General features: G+C 40.6%; 1 protein-coding gene across 4 annotated transcripts in view; it reads right to left on the bottom strand.

Moving 5' to 3' along the window:
- Positions 1-862: 862 nt before the first annotated feature.
- Trpc3 (transient receptor potential cation channel subfamily C member 3) overlaps positions 863-20,557 on the bottom strand; it is a 66,842-nt gene continuing 47,147 nt past the window's right edge. The window contains exons 9-12 of one of the 4 annotated variants that reach the window (XM_036190426.1): positions 18,870-19,079; positions 15,499-15,582; positions 5,784-5,859; positions 863-1,756 (exon numbers count right to left, since the gene is read on the bottom strand). In XM_036190426.1, coding sequence (XP_036046319.1) covers positions 1,614-1,756; positions 5,784-5,859; positions 15,499-15,582; positions 18,870-19,079 — 513 coding nt within the window. In that variant the 3' untranslated portion in view covers positions 863-1,613. Of the gene's footprint in view, positions 1,757-5,783; positions 5,860-15,498; positions 15,583-18,869; positions 19,080-20,557 lie in introns of those variants that run through there. The other 3 variants (XM_036190429.1, XM_036190428.1, XM_036190427.1) reach the window with 3 other exon arrangements.

Raw genomic sequence — 20,557 nt, forward strand, 5'->3', positions numbered from 1 at the left:
TCTTTGTCTTCATGTCTAGTAAGTCTTTCTGTGTGATAGCAATGGTATCATTATTTGTTTAGTTGGTTTTTAAGACGAGAAAGTCATGTGATCACAATTTATGTCCCAGTGAGATCTGACAGGAATGCTCTGAAGACATACAAGATGCTAAACCTAACTGCATGGGAGATTCAAACATGGAGGATACAAAGGTTTAATAGTCTATCCTGGCTCTTGTCCCTTTATGGAAATCACAGACATTGTGCATATGATCAGTTCAGCTTTGGTATGTAATAAAGACCCAGGAAGACACCTCGCTGGCTAGTTTGCAGAAAAGATTAAAATTCTTCGGAATGGATGGCCCTGCCTTCACAGACAGCATCATTCTTTTTACTCCTATGGTTGCTTGAATAGGAACGGCCCCCACAGGCTCATATATGTGTAGTCACCAGGGAGTGGTACTATTTGAAAGGATTAGGAGGTGTGGCCTTATTGGAGGAAGTGTGCAAATAGGTGTGGGCTTTGGGGTTTCAAAAAGCCCACACGGGCTCAGAGTCCTTCCCTGCTGCCTGTGGACCAGGCGCGTTGAACTCTCAGCTACTTCTCCAGCACCATGTCTGCCTGTATATTACCAGGCTCCCCACTATGATGATAGTGGACTAAGCCTCTGAAACTGTAAGAGAGCCCCCAGTTAAATGGTTTCTTTCATAAGGGCTGCCTTGGTCATGGTGTCTCTTCACAGCAATAGAACAGTGGCTGAGACACTCCCCATGGATCCAAAACCCAGAAAGGAGCAAAAGACAAGACCAGGAGTCAGCTGACCTTATTAAAATATCAGAGGTACACATTAGAAATTACAACAAAATATAGCCTACAATAACCCCAACTTAAAAAAAAAATCTTTATTGATTAAGTTCACATCATCAAATCACAAATACAAAGAGAAAGGACACAAGCGTATATTTTAGAAAAATCTTTAATGATTTTTTTAACAATCTTATGAAACTTAAATATGTAGTATAACTATATTTTCAATTAGCTCATTTCACTGTTAAATTCCTCACTTGAGTTTCAAAGGTCTTAGGATTGTCAGTGATGCCTAAAAGTCTAAGAAAAATCTCAACAAGTCATAGCTGGTTGTAAAATTCTATTTTAAAAAAATCGCTTCAGCATTTGGATGAGAGGGTATGCTACATAGCAATGGTCTTTTGTCTGTTCTTGGATGCTATTGGCTGTTTAGGTCAGTTGGTTTCAACATTTACCAAGCACCTACTATGTCCCAGGCACTGCACTAAATGTTGGAAACATAAAGATGAGATTGATGTGGTCCCTGTCCCCCAAGGAGCTTACAATCTCTTAGAAGCCACCAGGTAATGTAAAGACAACAATGACAAAAATGTCAGTGACCTAAATACTGGGCTTCTAATTGCAATAGCATGTCACTGCCTGTAATGTTGAGGTCAGTTGCTGAAATCATTTTCATGTAATGGAAATCATTACCACCTAGCTTAATTTTGCATGATAAACATAGTTAACACTAGAGCTTTACACCATAGTTTTTCAAGTATTTCATACTTAGGAATATTATTGCCCACATTTGTGCTATAGTCAAAGCTTGACTGTAGGTTGCTGCCTCATTCACATCTCAGCACACTGGGGTTCAGTTTCTCACTGAGTTTATGAATCAAGATGGCTAATTCTTCTGTTGCTTGGCTCTTGTCTTCCAAAAGTTCATAACGAAGGCTGGAGATATCCTGCTTGATTTCTTTCAATTCACCTAGAGTATTTGTATTAAAAAATATGTGTAAATGGTGATTTGTTCTTCACATTTAGACAAAAAAGACAAAGTGAAATTCACTCAGTCTGAATACATTTGGTTCACAAAGTCTCCAAGGTAGATATTTCAAATTCTCCTTTAAGGTATTCAAGAAAACCAGCTTTAGTTGGGTGGTGGTGGTGGTGCACACCTTTAGTCCTAGCACTCAGGCCTGCCTCTGCCTCCAGTGTGCTGGGAGTTTGAGGCTAGCCTGGTGTACAGAGCAAGTTCCAGACAGCCAGGGCTAAACAGAGAAACCCTGTCTTGAAAAAACAAAACAAAACAAAAACCCCAAAACCCAAAGAAAGAAGGAAGGAAGGAAGGAAGGAAGGAAGGAAGGAAGGAAGGAAGGAAGGAAGGAAGGAAGGAAAAGAGAGAGAGAAAGAAAGAAAGAAAAAGAAAAGCCAGCCTTTAAAGACATACCGACCTTTGAAAAAGCTCTAAAGATATTCTGTGTCTGTAATAGTAAAATTCAGCTTCAAGCAACGCCTTTTGTTGTGTAAGATCAAACCCACACTCCTATGCAGGTCAGGTAAGTACCCTGCCACTGGGTTATAGCCCAGCCTTTCTTAGCACAGGGTTAGCCAACTACAACATTGCTAACAATATTAAAGCAAACAATTAAGATGCATTCTCATAGGATGAAACTGTAAAATCACACTTTTGAAGTGCATGATGGTACATGCCTTTAATCTCAACATTTGGGAGGCAGAGTTTGAGACCAGCCTGATCTACATAGCAAGTTCTACTCAGAGACCCTATCTCCAAAAACAAACAAACAAACAAACAAACAAACAACTCCTCCCGCAAACAATCACACCATTCCCTTGCTAGACACAAGGAGTCTTTTTGTTCCATTCTGAGGGAGGGTTGACTCAACTACATCTGTTATCTTCCATTGCTCTACTAAAAATGAATTGAATTAATGTGCAAATACATAAAAGTAAAATTGAGGTCAAATTTGATGAAGAGAAAGGAAGGCTACGAAGGGAGCTGCTTATGAGGTAGTGGCATGAACACACGGCTGGGCTTGTCTGGTACAGAGGCCAGGGTGTTGGGAGCACAGGAAGCCCGCGGAGATGCACCATGGCAGCACACAGACTCCCCTCTGTCCCGGACTTAGAGGTTAAAACCCAGCTGCTCCCAGAATTCAGTGCGGCAGCACTCTGAGCATACATGGATTGTGATGGAAATCAGGACCATTCTGGGAGTTCTTTAACTGTGATGTAGGGAGCCTTTGACATTAGAAGTAAATTTAGAGGCAGAACATTACCTAGATCCTAAGAATCCATTCTGAAAATCAGTGGAACTCAGACTTCAGCTTTTTTTTTTTTTTTTTTTTTTTTTCGAGACAGGGTTTCTCTGTGTAGCTTTGTGCCTTTCCTGGAACTCACTTGGTAGCCCAGGCTGGCCTCGAACTCACAGAGATCCGCCTGGCTCTGCCTCCCAAGTACTGGGATTAAAGGCGTGCACCACCACCGCCCGGCTCAGACTTCACCTTTTTAAAAATAATAGAATAGCATGAAAATATATCTTTGAGGATATTTCCCTTTATTAATAATCTTTATTTTTAACTGACGAATAGTGATTATATATACTTATCAGGTACAATGTAGGATGACATCTCATCAGGATAGTTTTATGATGCTTTTAAAGTACAATTTGTATAATTCATAATTATAGTCATAGAAAACAAGGTCTCATGTAACCCAAGCCTCAACCTCATGATGTAGCTAGGCTGGCCTTGAACTCCTGATACTCTTGCTTCCACCACCTGAGTGCTGGGATGACAGGCATGTATTACCATGCTCCAGCATGTATGTTCTTTTATTATATAAAGAAATCAAATGGACTGTAACTTAACAGTAGAACATGTCCTTGGCATGTATGGAGCCCTGGATTCAATCCTTAGCATCACAAAAAACACTAAAGACACCATGAAAATCTTTTCATTTTAAGGAAGTCTAAACTCTCTCTCTTTTTTTTTCTTCTCTTTTTTGAGACAGGGTTTCTCTGTGTAGTTTTGGTGCCTGTCCTGGATCTTGCTGCTGGCCTTGAACTCACAGAGATCTGCCTGGTTTTTCCTCCCAAGTGCTGGCATTAAAGGTGTGAGCCACCACTGCCCAGCAGAAGTCTTAACTCTTATTCAAGAGTATACACCAGCCATTTGTGGATTCATTTTGTGTCAATAAATAAATAAATAAATAAATAAATAAATAAATAAATATCAAAAGGTGCTTCCTGTGGCATATGGGAAAATAGAGGAATAACATGGTCTGGTTTGAAACAAGTCTAGTGGCCTGAGTGAAGGTTCTCCCACAGTGAGCCCCTTCATCCCTAGTTCCTCTTTCTTTGATTGTGAATCCACTGAATACAGCCTTGGGCTTTGGCCTCCTAGATAAAAAAAAGAATTACCTCATCTAATAATATGCCTACATGCTATGTAGTCAAATTTCTTACTAAGAACTTTCAAGGGGCTGGAGAGATGGCTCAGCAGCTAAGAGCACTGGCTGCTCTTCCAGAGGACAGAAGTTCAATTCCCAGCACCCATATGGCAGCCCACAACTGTCTGTAACTCCAGTTCCAGGGGACCCGACACCCTCACAACAATGCACGTAAAGTTAAAAAAATAAAAATAAAAAGAAGAAGAAGAAGAAGAAGAAGAAGGAGAAGGAGAAGGAGGAGGAGAAGAAGAAGAAGAACTTTCTTCAAACTTGATTCTCACCAACTTCTCTCTTTGGGGCAAGGATTCAAGTGCTGATCATTTGGGCACTATTACAGTCACATGACTCCTCCCGTGTACAGGAGCTAGCTAGCACTGTATTCCAAAGGAGGTTGTGGGACAACTGTTAAGATTCCTGTTTCCACATTCTAACTCCATTCTAATACACCTTCTTGAGCCAACATAACAGGATTTTTTTTGCCTAGTCCTTCATTATATATTAATACAATTTTTTTCTATGAACATATTTCACTGGTTTGACTCAGATTTGAAAGGAACTCATTTTGTTCACCAGGAAATGGCTTCAAAGCCCATTCATCAACAGCTTTTGCTAAGTTAGCCTTTCTCTTACCAGAACAGACAGATCTAGTGGCAATTGATCTCGGTTGAAAAGGAGCTTCCATTTATTGTTAATTATATCGGGGTGTGTGTGTGTGTGTGTGTGTGTGTGTGTGTGTGTGTAGGTGTCTCAAATGAGTACAGGTGCCTATAGAGGTCAGAGACATTGGAGTCCCTGGAGCTGGAGTTACAGGCAGTTGTGAGTTGCCCAACATGAATCAAACTCAAGTCCTCTGTAAGAGTAGCAACTTTCTCTTAACTTCTGAGCTACCTCTCCAGCCCCAGGTTTATTTCTTTCTAGAAACTCTAGATCTGTGCTGTGGTGCTAACCTCCAATCTTTACTTATTTATAGTTTGGGGCTTAAAAACCTTTCCTTGAGACAGTGTTGGTTTTTTTTTGGGTTTTTGTTTTTGTTTTTGTTTTTGTTTTTGTTTTTCAAGACAGGGTTTCCCTGTGTAGCTTTTCGCCTTTCCTGGAACTCACTTGGTAGACCAGGCTGGCCTCAAACTCACAGAGATCTGCCTGGCTCTGCCTCCCAAGTGCTGGGATTAAAGGCGTGCGCCACCACCGCCTGGCGAGACAATGTTTTTTAAAATTTGTATTATTATTTTATTGATGTTTTGCCTGTATGTATCTCTGTGTGAGGAGGTTGGATCCTCTGGAACTGGAGTTACAGACAGTTGTGAGCTGCCATGTGGGTGCTGGGAATTGAACCCTGGTCCTCTGGAAGAGCAGCCAGTGTTTTTAACTGCTGAGCCATCTCTCCAGCCCCCCTAGAGACAGTGTTTTGCTATGCAGTTCTGGTTGGCCTAGTACTCACTATGTAGCCCAAGGAAGCCTTGAACTTGCGCCGATAGTCCTGCCTCAGCTCCCCATGTTCCTGAAGTGAGCTAGGAAGAAGGTGGTTCTCAACTAGAGACGCTTACCTTCGTTCACTTCATCGTTTTCCTTGTCTGCCTGTGCTTTCAAAACATACCGTTTTATGAGTCTTTTCATGATCTGCTGTTAGGCAAAAAGAAACGATTAAATCAGCAACGATACACATGAGGACGTTCAGCCTACTCTGCAGAGAGCCTTACAGGCCTGTGGAACAAACACACAGCAGGCAGGACTTTCTATGACTATTCACAAAGGATCACCCAAGGTGCAGAATCTAGTTCTCTTTTACTTTCTGCTGGAACTTACTACATAGCCTGCATACATGCTCTTTCTTTTTTAATCTCAGAAAGGAAAAAGCTATTTTGAAAAGTTGGGTTGGAAGATATGAATGGTTATCTTTCAATGGATGGTTTCTCTTTAAGGTGCTTTTCTATCACCATAGACACAACATTATTTCTCTCTATTTGAAAAAAAAAAGTGAATATAAGGTCAAGGCAGAACATCTGGAAAATAGAGAGAACAACAAAAGGAATGAACAAAATCACTGATAACCCATCATCCAAAGATGATAGTTGCTGTTGTTATTTGGGGGCAGGTCATTCTAGTATCTTTCCTTTAAATGTGAATGTATTATAAATATATATATATATGTATAATTATTGTTGTTATATTTAGTGTTTTCTGGATTTCATAGATTTTGTTGCATTGCATGTTTGTCCTCATAGCAACACATATTGTGACTATTTTTCCAACCCAAAACAAATGTTCTTACAGAATAATTGTTTATTCATAAGAAAAAATGTAATGTGGATGCCAATCTCATACCATGTATAAAAAATTAATTCCAGTTGACTTTACATGTGAAAGATGAAGCTTTTTAATCCTTTAGAAAAAATATCATTATTTCATATTATAATTTTTTTGGTTTTGGTTTTACTTTTTTGAGACAGGGTTTCTCTGTGTAGCCCTGGATGTTCTGGAATTCACTCTGTAGACCAGGCTGGCCTCGAACTCACAAAGATTGACCTGCCTCTGTCTCCCAAGTGCTGGGGTTAAAGGCATGTGCCACCACTGCCAGGCTCAGATTATATTTTTTTTTAAAACAAGGTAAAAATTCTAATCACAATATAGAAAAATGATAAGTTGAACTTCATTATGATTTAAGAACTTACACAGATACTAGTCTTAAAAAGCAGAAAAGGAGGCTACCAATTGGGAGAAAATATTAGTAATTGCTATAATTGAGAAGAAACTTAGAATTAAATAAATAACTCTAACAAACAAAAATTCAAATAATTAGCATTTTTAAACAGGAAAAAGACACGTAGGTATTTCACAGAAATGGAGTCATAAATGGTAACAAACTTATAGAACACATTTACAGTCTATTCCTGAGGATGTACATATTATAACAAAGGGGAGATGCAGGTTGACATTTAAGAAAATGAACAAGACATACATTTGATAATAACAACTGCTAGAGAAACCATGGAGACTGTTATGTTTTCCTGGCTTGAGAGCAAATGGACAAGACACTTTGGAATCAATTTGGTGTTGTCTTCCAAAGTCCAAGAGTGACAGAAAGTTCACTGCATATGTGGCCAAGAGACATGCCAACAGAGTTAGAAGCAATGCTGTCCTAAACAGCAAGACCAAACCATCTCATCAAGCATCAGGAAGCAAGAAGAACAGAGTCTCATCCAGTGTGATATCCATGTTCCTTCATGTTATTCATGAACCACAGCCACACACGGGATGAATTTCAGAAGCATGATGCTGAAGCCGGGCATAATGGCACCTGCCTTTAATTCCAGTATCTATGCACAGTTGTGAGTCTACATAGTGAGTTCTAGTACAGCCAGGGCTGCATAGTGAGACCATGTCTCAAAACAAAACAACAAACAGGAAAAGAGGCACGGTGATGTATGAAAATGTCCAGTTGCAAAGGACATAACAAGGTAAATAGCTATCTCATAGAGCTCAGAACCCAGCAAATCTAGGTTATATGTATTCCTGGAATACTCCTACATGTGATAAACCTACATCTGAAAAGAAAATCAAGAGGATTAGGAATCCAATCTTGAGGAATGCAACTGTCTCTTACGTGCTGGCAGAGATGTACAATAAGGGAAGTGCCGACTGGAGGCAACAATCAACCCGGCTGTCACTCAGGTGGGTGGACTTTGTACATTCATGCTCTGCTTCATAATTCAGTATGTTTTGTACATATTCTTGTGTACATAAACAAATATCACATTTAAAAGAGAATTCAGGAAAGAGGTAGGAGAGCCTGAGCTAAAAGGTAATCATAGCAAGAATGGAAAAAAACACCCAAGTTTTAAGGCAGTAAAACATTTGAAGCTAAGTGATCTGTGAGATGTTAAGGTGCTTAAAAGGGGGTTCAGGGCAATCTGAAATGCCAGTGTCATAGAAAAAAAAGACAGCTCCGTGACAGCAGAGATCCCATGCTATTCAAAAGCCTGTGTCCCCAATCCAACCCAAACCTGCAGGAATCTGCATCCCAAACTGCAAGGCTGGAGGACTGGGGATGAGGAAATACAGAAGACAGACAGCTGGGACCAGGAGGTCTTACATATTCTAAGCGTTTATGTCAAACAAGTCTATTAAGAAGTATATCATCTTATATACTATTTACTAGAAGAGAATGGCCCAAGGTCAGCAGAATGCTAAATCAAACAATTTTGTCAAAGAGAACACAGACACTGTGCCTTATGACCACAGGCCTTCAGAGGGAAAAGCTGCGTTCCCAGGAGCTGAGACCTTAACTCCTTTGAGACCTGACCCTAGTCCCAGCCCCAACCTTGCCAACTGTGCCTCCAGGCAAGGACATAGAACTAGTGTTCCCTTTGTCCTTTCATCGAAGCCTCTGAGAAAGTCTGGCTCTCCACTCAAAGGAAACCAGACCAAGAAAGACAGATGTTAAGCTCAATGATTCATTCACCAACTATTTATTAAGAGCCAATTTTGTACTGTAGAACACACACACACACACACACACACACACACACACACATTAACTAACTAACTAACTAACTAACTAACTAACTGGCATGGAGAGATGGCTCAATAATCAAGAGCACTAGCTGCTCTTGCAGAGGACCCAAGTTCAATTCCCAGGATCCACATGGTGGCTCAACTGTCTGTAACACTAATTCCAGGGCACTTGGTGACTTTTCTGAACTCTATAGGCATCAGGCATGCATATGGCGTACAGATACAAATGCACGCAAAACACTCATACACATAAAATAAAATGATGATTAATAATAGTACTAATAAATTAAACAATAAATATTTTTTAAAGAGATGGGAGAAAAATAATTAACAAATTGTGCTGAGTCATGGACTATCCTATAGGAAAGACAAGAAGCTGATCCTTGCCTCACACAGGATTTACAAATGGGGCGAGTGAATTGAAGCCATAAATGTACGAATTAAAACCTTTAGGAAAACATTCTTGACACTCTAAGATAGCAGTTCTCAACTTGTAGGTTGCATATTAGATATTTACATTACGATTCATAACAGTAGCAAAATTACAGTTATGAAGTAGCAACAAAATAATTTTATGGTTGGGGTCACCACAACATGAGGAACTGTATTAAAGGGTCTCAGCATTAGGAAGTTTGAGAACCAATACTCTAAAAGATATTTGTGAGATATAATCTTAAATGAAATGAGATTTTTTTCCCCCTATTGTTCCTGGATTAATGATATGTTCCAAACTGGTTACAGGGCACACCAGTCACCTTACAGTCTAGGGACAAGTTTTCACCAGCATCTGGGTCCACACCACTCCCACGGGGCTGTCTGAGCTTCAGATCAGTACTGAATTTACCTCCCACTCTTTACAGACCCACAAGGGAAAGGCCTGAGAAACAAGAACTCCTGAGTCCTGTAACTCCTTCATTCTCTAACTGTTCCTTGTGAAAAGGAGGGAATGCTTCCTGGAAAGCTTATTTAAACTATGCTTGTCTCTGAGAGAAGGAGCCGAATGACCTACTCTCTACTAAATGTGCAGTCCTATGGACTTGCAGGCTTATTCCAGGTGATTAAGTCAGAGGAAAAAAAAAAAGGCCTAAAACATAGGCGGGGACAAATATGAACTAACCTGTGCTCCGATGGTCTGACAAACATCTAATCTCACTATGGAAATCAGGGTGGAAGGTCGCCGAGAATCTAAGAGGACTGCCATAAGATTCAGCTCTACCATTCTTGAGTATGTATGTAAGGGCCCCAAGTCAACACAGCAGAGATTCCCACACATTCTAGTTTATTGCCGCACTTCATTATCGACAGGGAACGAATCCAGCCTAAATGTCCACCAACAGATGAATGGATAAAGAAATGTATATATACAGATGGAATTTTGTTCTGTTCTAAAGAAGAATGAAATCATAACTTTTACAGGAAAAAAGAACAGAACTGGAGATTATTATGGTAAGTGAAATATTTCTCTCATATGCAGAACCTAGATTTAAATTTGTATAGACCCAATGTTCTTTTTGGACACCATGCATCATTTATTTGTTTACGAATTAATGAACTAATTAATGTGTGTGTGTGTGTGTGTGTGTGTGTGTGTGTGTGTGTGTGTGTGATGTGTGCATGTTTGTAGGAAGGCAGCTGCATGCCCATGGGACAGCATGTGTGTGGAAGCCAGAGGCATGGCCCTTGTCTTCTGCCTTGAGTGAGGGTTTTTGTTTGCCACTGTACACACCAGGGCAGCTGGCCTGGACTTCCGGGGGCTCCCCTCACTGGAGGTCTACTGGGATTACAGACATGCAAGCCCGCTGTGTTCAGTTTTACACGTGTTCTGGGATCCAAACTCAAGTTTTCATGACTGTGTGGCAAGTGCTTTACCCAGTGAACCATTTCCCCAACCCAGGGCTGACCCCTAAGACAGTGTCATGTGTCGCCCAGGTTGTTCTCACATTCATGGATTCTTCTTAAGGAAAAAAAAAACACTTTTATTTTTAATTATGTAAATCTGTGTGTTCCTGCGTGGGGGTATGAGCATGCCAGTAGCCAGAAGAGGGACTCAGATTTCCTGGATCTGGAACTATAGGTGATTATGAGCCGCCTTCCAGGTACTAATGAGCCATCTCGCTAGCCCCTCACGGCAATCTTCTTGCCTTAGCCTCCTGGGTGTTTAGGTTACAGCCTGGCTTTCTTTGGTCTTTCATTTTTGGAGTGTATAGGCCAGTTGTTTTGTAGTTGATATTCTTTTTCTTTTCTTTTTTAAATTCTGAGTTCAAGTGCTTGTGGGGAAGCTAAGAAATTCTTATGTGTATCTACTGCTGAAAATAGAAATACAATCTTAAAAACATAATTAGAAAAAAATCTTATAATGTGAAAAGAGACACATCCTAAGAGAGTCATTATAGCACTATTTAGAACAGTCAAACATAGAAAATGAACTAAATAATATTCTTTGAAAAAAGTGAACAAGATGGTTTGTTGGCACAGTGGAATAATACACAACAGTTAAAAGTGAGATATCCATGTAGCAATATGGAAAACTGTTGGCAGCAAAATGAAGTGTCTGTAACAATTTTTACTATGTTATTTACATACTTAGGAAATGCACAAGCAAGAGGCTGGAGAGACAGCTCAACAGTCAAGAGTGTGAACTGCTCTTCCAGGGGACCCAAGTTCCATTCCCCACACCCATGCTGGGTGATTCACAACCACCTGTAACTCTAGCTCCAGGGGATCTGATGCCTTTTTCTAGTCTGCATGGGCACTGTACTTGTTGCACACATACCATCCCCTACATAATTTAAAAATAATAACACATATTTACAAACCAATCCAAGCAAATAAACAACCCCCAGAAAGCTTATATATAATGCCATGGATTTATTTATGTAAGTGGTAAATATACAAAAGTAGGTATGAGAAAAGCACACATGAGACCTAAGAAGAAGCAGAAGCTCTCTGTGTAGGGAAGGAGACCACTTAGCAGAGCAGGAGTGCTGGAGTGGTATCAATGACTGCCGAAAGCCAGAAGGCTATGTCAAAACACTAACGTTTATTAAAGCAAGGCGTAGTGGCATAGATGTGGTCACAATAAAGTAAATAAGCATCTTCCATGGTGCTGTGAGCACTTTGGTTGTCAAAGAAAGTGAGGATAACTCTGGATTTAAAACAGTCTTCTGTGAAATGATTTTCCTTAGAAACATCTTGCCAAAAAAAATGAAATAAAACTTTTGTTTTGTTGGGTTTTTTTGAGATAAGGTCTTGGTTATGTAGCCCAGGCTGGCCTCAAATCCATTATACTCCTTCCTTAGCCTCATAAATACTGAAATTACAGATGTGCACTTCCATGCCTGGCCTGAAACTTTTTAAAAATTAAGGTGGGGAGATTACTCAGTTGGTAAAGTGCTTGCTGTGTAAGAATGAAGGCCTAGGCTGGGTGGTGGTGGCACACTTCTTTAATCCCAGCACTCAGGAGGCAGAGGCTAGCAGACCTAGGTTCACAGCCAGCTTGGTCTACAGAGTGAGTTCCAGGATGGCCAGGGACACACAGGGAGTCCTTGTCTTAAAAACGAACAAAATCAAAGATGAGGATCTGAGGGTTAGAGCACCATCACAAAACCATTGATGGGGAGGGAGAGACTGGTAGGTCCCCGGATCTCACCGGCCAGTCATCCAGCCAAATCCTCAAGTTTTGGGTTAACTGAGAGATAAGGTGGAAAGTGACCGAGGGGAACACCTGGCACCAAGCCTTTGGTCTCCACATTCACAAGCATATACACTTGCACACACGCATACCCTCATGAACATACAACACACACACACACACACACACACACACACACACACACACACACACACACACATGAATAAGAATTAAGGTGAGGCAGATGTGTTGGGAGTAAAAAAAAAAAATTTCTGAATTTTGAATAGAAGTCTTTATTTACCAGATGAGGGATCCTAGAGTACTCATGAGCTTCTGTTTTTCCAGCTCCATGATGGTTCACAAAACTCAGCCCATAAACCATTGTTCAGATTAGATAACCACATGTAGACTCATAGTTCCTGCTTGGATCTGGTTAGACACTATTGGTATTATTTAATAATGCTTGGTAACCAAACTTTCACACTCTCTAATGTAATATGCTTCAAGATAGTTACATGTCTCCTGAAACTATGCTTAGAATTTTGCACTTACTGCCCAAAGGGGAAATGATGGAAAATGGATTGTTTCAAAAATTCATCTGGAGTTCAAGTGTCTCTAGAAGCAGCCTAAACAAAGTCTCTTATTAACAAAGCCTCACAAAGAGAAAGTAAACAGGCATATCTCAGGGAAAAGAATGTATGGAGGCATAAAACTTTCCCCTTCAAAATTCGCTGTGTTCAAAGCCAGGCTCAGTGGTACATGTCCTTTGTCACAGCAAGAACAATAGATAGAGAAGGGTCTCAGACATCTTCAGTCCCATTCCAGAAGAGCTGGGTGACCTGAACTTTTGAACATGAGAAAGAAATACAATTCTATCTTCTTTTAGCCTTTCAGTAGTTGCTATTTGGAAGTTTTGGAAATTTTTTCTCAGACTGAATATAATAAATATAATGACACGAGACACAAGGACCTGTATAAATCTGGGCATGATGGCACACACCTGTAAATCCCAGCATTTGGTGGGTAGAGGAAGTAGAATCAGGAGTTCAAGGCCAACTTCTACTTATTGAGTTTGAAGACAATCTGGGCTACAGGAGACCCTATGTCAGATAAACCAAACTAATATAACATCAGAAAAATCAATCCATCCAACCAACCATGCAAACCCCCCCCCCCAAATCTAAAAAGGGAAAAAGGGACATCAGAAAGAAACATATCTTGAAACATTAACTCAGTCTTCATAAAAACACCAGCCAGAGACTTTGTGAACTAGACAGGCTAACTAAAACTCCAAACATCAAAGAAAAAAATGAATAGCCAGGTAATTTTGCAAAATGAAAGTCCCAAAGTAAGGAAGGCTATAAATTCGTATGTTTTTGATTGACTTTGTTTTAAACTATGTATGGCCATATAGCATTCATAGACAGAACAATGGGACATAATAAAAACACATAGGAATAAGTCAATTTGCTATAGAAATTTAGTAAATGAAAAGCTAATAGGAAACAAAACAATATTCAACATAATGAACATAGATGGACATTATCATCTGGAAAAAATCAGGGTAGACCTTTATGCATCATTGCATTCAAGTATATTCTACATGGATTGACTAATTCATATAAAAGGAGAAAGAGCAGAATGCATGTGAGTCTAAAGGTCATTACATAATTGGTCTTTAAATCCCAAAGCCATAAAAGCCTTGTAAAGTTGACAGCAAAATTAAAACGTCCAGGATGGGAACATAACAGCTAAAACAATTCAAGGCATTCACACACTGGTAAAAACATATTACAGGTAAAGGCAGGTATTTTAACTATTAAAAATTCCTCTTAATTAGTAGCAAAAAGTCATCAAGAAGGGCACATAGATCATCAAACATAATATGGCCAAGTTCATTCATGATAATGCACAGTAAATGCACTTGATTATTCCTGTTAGGCTGATATAAAATCCTGGCTTTATTTCTATCAATAGAAGATGGGGAAATGAAATAAACTAAGTACCACATTCTAACAGACCGTAAAGTCGTCAAACAAAGAAAGGCTTGCACAATCATTGTGCCAGTCCAGTTTGCCAAGTTTCCCTCTTCTAAGGAAACTGTATGCCTTGATCCTCTCCCCACCTTAGACATATTGGAATCTAAAGACATGAGGATCAAAATGACTAGCCAGATGAAACAAAGAACTATAACCTCTTCTATCCTAGACAACAGTGTCCAAATCTTCGAATAACATCAACACTCAAAAGGTATTTTAAAGTTGTACTGACAAAACAATTGAGCCTCGTGGCCATTTGCAAAATACTGACAACATCACTTATTCTCATATTCTGCATCTTCCACTCCTTTCTCCAGGGCAGGGTTTATGCAAATATTCGTTCTTTGGAAATTATAGCAATGGCTGAGTGGTTAAGAGCACTTGCTGCTCTTGCAGAGGATCAAGGTTTGATTCCCAGTACCCACATGTTGGTTTACAACCAACTGTAACTCTAATTCCAGGGGATCCAGTGCCCTTTTCTAACTTCCATGGGCATCAAGCATTCACGTGGTATACAGACATATATATAGGCAAAACGCTCTCACATAAAATATATAAATGTAACTTTAAAAACGATCGAAACACTTTGTCGTCAACAATGCAAAAGCAATCCTTCTTGCTGAGCCTGGTGGTACAGGCCTGTGCTCCCAGCTCCTGGAGAGGCTGGGGTAGGAGGACTGAAAATTCATGTCCAGCCTGGGTAACTGAGTTGGAAGTCAAGCCAGGAACCTTAGTGAGACTCTCTCTCAAAATAAAATAAAATAAAATAAAATAATAAAAAGACCAGGACTGTAACTTGGGCAAGGCTCTGGGTTCAAACTTCAGTCTTAAGAAAATGAGAAATAAAGAATTTCAATCTTAAGAAAATAAAAACTACAGAAACAACAAAAAGCCTCTTCTTTAGCAAAAAAAAAAGCAAAATAACAAAGAGGTTGAACTCTTAATTTTTGAAGTCCCTAACATCTGACTCTTTCTGTTGTGAAAGGCTTTACAGTATATATGAAGAATGTGCTACTCCACACATACAGAGACATACAAGGAATCACACACAATAGAGAATGGCTAAGGAGTTCTTACCTGATAGCGTGTTGGCTGATTGAGAATGCTGTTAAAACTGTGTGATTCAAAAACTCTCGAGTTAGACTGAGTGAAGAGGTTTAACTAGGAAAAAATACAATTAACCTAGTAAATTAGAATACAATCATTTGGAATAAGAAACATAGTCTATTTTATTCTCTTGGATGGCATTTCTGGAGTCAGCACTTTGGAGGAACATTTTTTTTTTCGAGTTGGCTTTTATGAGGGAAATAAATATTTCCAAAGGCAAACATCCATGTGAGAGACGTGTCCACCTTCATCAAAATACTGGCCAGACACAGTGTAACCGAGCTGTTTATTAAGAATGCATGTTAGAAGTTGGCCACTACCTAGCATAAGTTTTCCTAGGGACACACAACCTTTACCATCCAGAACCCCAATACCTCTGAAGGGGCTGACTGGCTGCTGAACCCAAGTTCCTCTCCTACATCGAACAGAAGCGTGGGTAGCCTTGCAAGCATTTTGTAGCCCTACATCAACACCTAAATACCTCTTCCCGAGCATCTTGCTTTAGAGAGAAGTGGGTTCAAGAAAGGAGCTTTATTCTCTGTCTCATCTATCTGTCTGTCTGTCTATCTATCATATACACTCCTGCTCTTATCTCAAATTTTGAGTAGGTAAGAGCAGAAAGCAAGCAGAGAGCCTAACACTGTCCATGCTTCACACAGGCAGGGACTCACTATCATTCAAAGGCAAGCTGCCATGTATAAGACATGATTCAAAAGTGACCCCCACCCAATTATATTCTCTCCTGAGCCTCACTGTGACAATTCAGGAAGGTGTGACAATCCAGGGCAGAGGTGACAGGACTGACTGGTAAGGCCTCTCTCTTGCTCACCCTTTTGCTAGGACCTGAGCTTGGTGATGTTACTTTTCCCTCTGCCACTGGGGGTCAGTATCTGCCTGCTAACTGAGCTTAGCTGACGCAGCAGGGAAATGTTTCTTAAAGTTCTTCTGGAACAGAACAACAACAAAAAAATTGGCATTTCTTCAACTTTTTATTTAATTCATTTAATGAAGGAAGTCTATGCCCACGAGTAATTGAAAAGCTTTAGCTGGGTGTAGTGGCACATGCCTGGAACCCCAGATGTTGAGGAGAGTGAGGTAGGAGGGTCACAAGTTCAAAGCCAGCTTTGACAATTTAGGAGGCTATGGAAAGAGAGAGAGAGAGAGAGAGAGAGAGAGAGAGAGAGAGAGAGAGAGAGAGAGAGAGAGAGAGAGAAGCCGAGGCAGGCTCTCCTAGCTGAGAATAAAAAGCTCCTTCCTCCTGTCAATGGGGCAACATGGTAGGTGTGAGCACCCTGTGGCCAGCTCCCCATGTGGGCCTTCAGAGAGGTCTAAGTGCTTGCTCTCTGCTCACCTGGCTTTTGGTAGCCACACTATGACCGTTTCAGGTCCAAAGTCCATAAACTCTGCTGCCTACAGAAAGAAAACTTCAAAATATGTTCTCTGAAACACAAAACGTTGTAAGCCCCATGCTTGAAAGGCTTTAAAAAAAAAAAATAAATAAAGACTTAAGTAGCTGAACTTCCCTAAAGCGACAAAACAGGTTTTTTTTGTTTTGTTTGTTTGTTTTGTTTTTGTTTTTATTTTGTTTTGTTTTGTTTTCTTTGAGACAGGGTTTCTCTGTGTAGCTTTGTGCCTTTCCTGGATCTTGCTCGGTAGACCAGGCTGGCCTCGAACTCACAAATATCCGCCTGCCTCTGCCTCCCGAGTGCTGGGATTACAGGCGTGCGCCACCACCGCCGGGCGCGACAAAACATTTATCAAAACACTGTCAATCTTAACAGCAGGCAGAGCCGCCCAGGACACCAGGAGCCAGCTACTCCTCAGTGACTGAAAAAGGCTAAGAAAGGGCTAAGCATGGACTGCTAGAAAGCCTCGACCTCATATGCCCTGCACTGGCCAGGTGTCCCAGCTATAGAATGGGGATAATGAAATCCACTTCACACTGCTACACAACGTCTACACACAGCAGAGCACTGTGGAACCGGATAGGGATGGGCACTGAGGGTTGACAAGCTGGAGCGGAGCACACCCCACTTAATCCTCACAGAAGCCCCGTTGCTTTCCTCTTTTAGGTGAGGTGATTTATCTGCATGACTTGCTGATGAGTCTCAAGAGCCAGAGCTCAGACCCTGGTCCAACTCAGAGGCTTCCCCTCCTTACACACCATGGCTTCTCACAGTATTTGTGAAATGGTATTTGAATAAGGCATGGACAGCTGGTCACTGCCTCAGGGTCTAATAACCGTGACATCCGTGTCACACTAAATAACCGTGACATCCATGTCACACAAAAAGCCTTAAATAGCTGCTTTTCCTTTTAAACTTATTTTTTGATGCTGGGAGCACAAGGTCACTTTCTGTAGGAGTAAGATTCTAGAGTTATTACAAATCTTCGAAACACAGGTCTACCCTAAAAAAATAAGGAATTAAATCGTATCAATCTTGTCTTTCCCCCAGCTTCAAAGAGATAAAAAGCCTCTACCATTCTCAAGAAGGCCCGTGTTTTATCATTTCCCTGGGATTCTATACTATGATGGCGGAAAACCATTTTCTTACAAAGTCGCAATGTGGCCCAACCTGGCTTCAAACTTGGTATCCTCCTGCCTCACTCTACCAAGTGCTGAGATTACAGGCATGCACCACCACGCCAGGCTCCATTTTCACAATTTTAGACAGAAACAGTGTTTGAATCTCACACATTTGTTCCCGTCTGCTTCCTTCCCTGTTATTTTAAATCCACCATAATGTTGTGTCTCCTACCCCAACTCTATATATGGAAACTAAGTTCATAGTGACGAAGTGCCACCAGGAGATTTACCTTCCTGGTTACCAAGTGACTCCAGTGAGTCAACCCAAAAGCTTTTATTCTTCTTTATAAAGGGCATTCATTGCTATTTGGGACTATGCTCAGGCTCCTATCTATGGCATTTCACTACAGGAAAGATGACTTTGCTCAGTCTCTCTAAATAGAGAGCTAGCGAACTATGCATATGCCAAGGCGAAGACCCGAAGTTAAAATTACTTAACTTCAGAGTAACCGGTCGGAAGCATGGGGCACACAGATTCAAAGTATTTTTCGACAATAACTTTCTTCTTTGTGTTTAACAAGCTTTTCATTTGCTTGTTTATATTTTGGAAGTTTACATGAGCAGTTGACTCCAAATAGGGCATAGACTAAGTGACTATTTGAAATACTCTGCAGATAGTATTAGTCTATGAGAGACCATGGAATAGACGGCTACCTTCAATATCTTGTAAGTTCACACACGGAAATTAATGAACAAGCATTAAAAGACAAGGAGAAAGACTCAAAACATTTGTTTTGGAGTTCTCAATACCTACCCTGGACTTCGAGTTACCCATTCCCAACTCCAGATCCTTCTGAAGTCTTCTCCTCCTGCATTTGGAAAAGTTAGCGATCCTCATGACGAAATAAACGAACGACTTTGGACTGGGGACCAGACTGAAGGGTGGAGGTAATGTTTTTCCATCATCAAAGTAGGATAACCAAAGTTTTGAACGAGCAAACTTCCATTCCACATCACTGTCATCCTAGTACAAAACAAAATTCATTGTTAGAGCATTTATGAAATTCAAAAGATTTTATTTTTACTTTGTGTGTGCATGTGTGCATGCATGTGTGTGTGTGTGTGTGCTTGTGTGTACATATACCTGTAGTGGCCAGAAGAGGCGGACTGTAGTTACAACTGCATAGTTGTAAGCCGCCTGATGCGGGTTCTGGCAACTAAACTCTGGTCCTCTTCAAGAACAGTGTTTGTTCTTAACTTCTAAGACATCTCTCCAGTCCCACGGTCACTAAATTTTAAACTAGACATTCTAGACTTGATGTATATTCTTACAGTAACTACGTTATGTTTTAAACAGTTAAGTAAATTACACTTATCTGCATGTAATCCTACATATCTACAAAATATAGACTCACATATATACTACTCAAATGCTTTCTCTTCCATACGCCTCTGTCTGTACCTACTGAGATGTAACCAACACTTCCTGTCCCTCACTCCAAGGTAAAGCAAAAAGGCAAGAAAAATTCAGGGTCAAAGAAGGATAAAACTATTAATCACTGTCTCCATCTGTCTCTCCAACCATTTCTTCACATCCATCATTGTTTCTCACTCTCTACCACACTCCCTGCTCTCCAGGCCATCTATACCAGGCTGGTATAGATGCCATGCATCTTACTGTAAAGGCAAAGGGGAAAATGGCATTTTTGCTTCATTCATCTTCATTTGTTTTGTTTTGAGGATTTCACACTAGCACAGACTGGCCTGGAACTCACACTGTAGCTCGGGCTACCCTCCTGCCACTTCCTCCAAAGTGCTGGCTAACAGGTATATGCCAACACACTTCACTGGATCACTTAAATTTTGAAGTTTGTGTTTGTATTACATGTCCTTATATGTCACATAAATTCTACAGAGGCCAGGATTCGTCTCCATCTTTTTCTGTTCCCAGTGGTTCCCATGGTGACTGGCACAAACATCTTCACTGACAATGGACATGAAGTAGGGCCACAGGTATAGGGAGTGGGCTCCTTTAGTGCTCAGAGCCCACACCAATGTTACCATACAGGCAGACATTCACAGTACCGCACCTTTGGCTGCTGAAGGATCTGCTGTACTGGTTAATACTGATGGGCACTGTGACAGAATCTAGGATCATCTAAGAGATAAGCCCTTGGGCATTCTTGTGAGAAGGCTAATTTAGGTGGTATGACCTACCACAAATATGGGTAGTTGTGGCTCAGGGCTGCATAAAATGGAGAAAATGAGCTAAGGCCCAATGCTCATCTCTCTGTGTCGTGACTGAGAATGCAGTATGACTGGCTGTCTGAAGCTCTTGCTCTTCCCCACCATGATGAACTGTACCCTTGAACTGTCAGCCCCAAACAAGCTCTGCTTTTCTCAATTAGCTTTTTGTCACAGCAACAAGAAAAATAACTAATAGGACACCTACCTTCTGTGTTGAGGGACATCTGTTATAAAATGCACTTAGAAGCCAGGTGT

Source organism: Onychomys torridus, chromosome 6, assembly GCF_903995425.1.
Source record: "Onychomys torridus chromosome 6, mOncTor1.1, whole genome shotgun sequence".
NCBI lineage: Eukaryota > Metazoa > Chordata > Mammalia > Rodentia > Cricetidae > Onychomys > Onychomys torridus.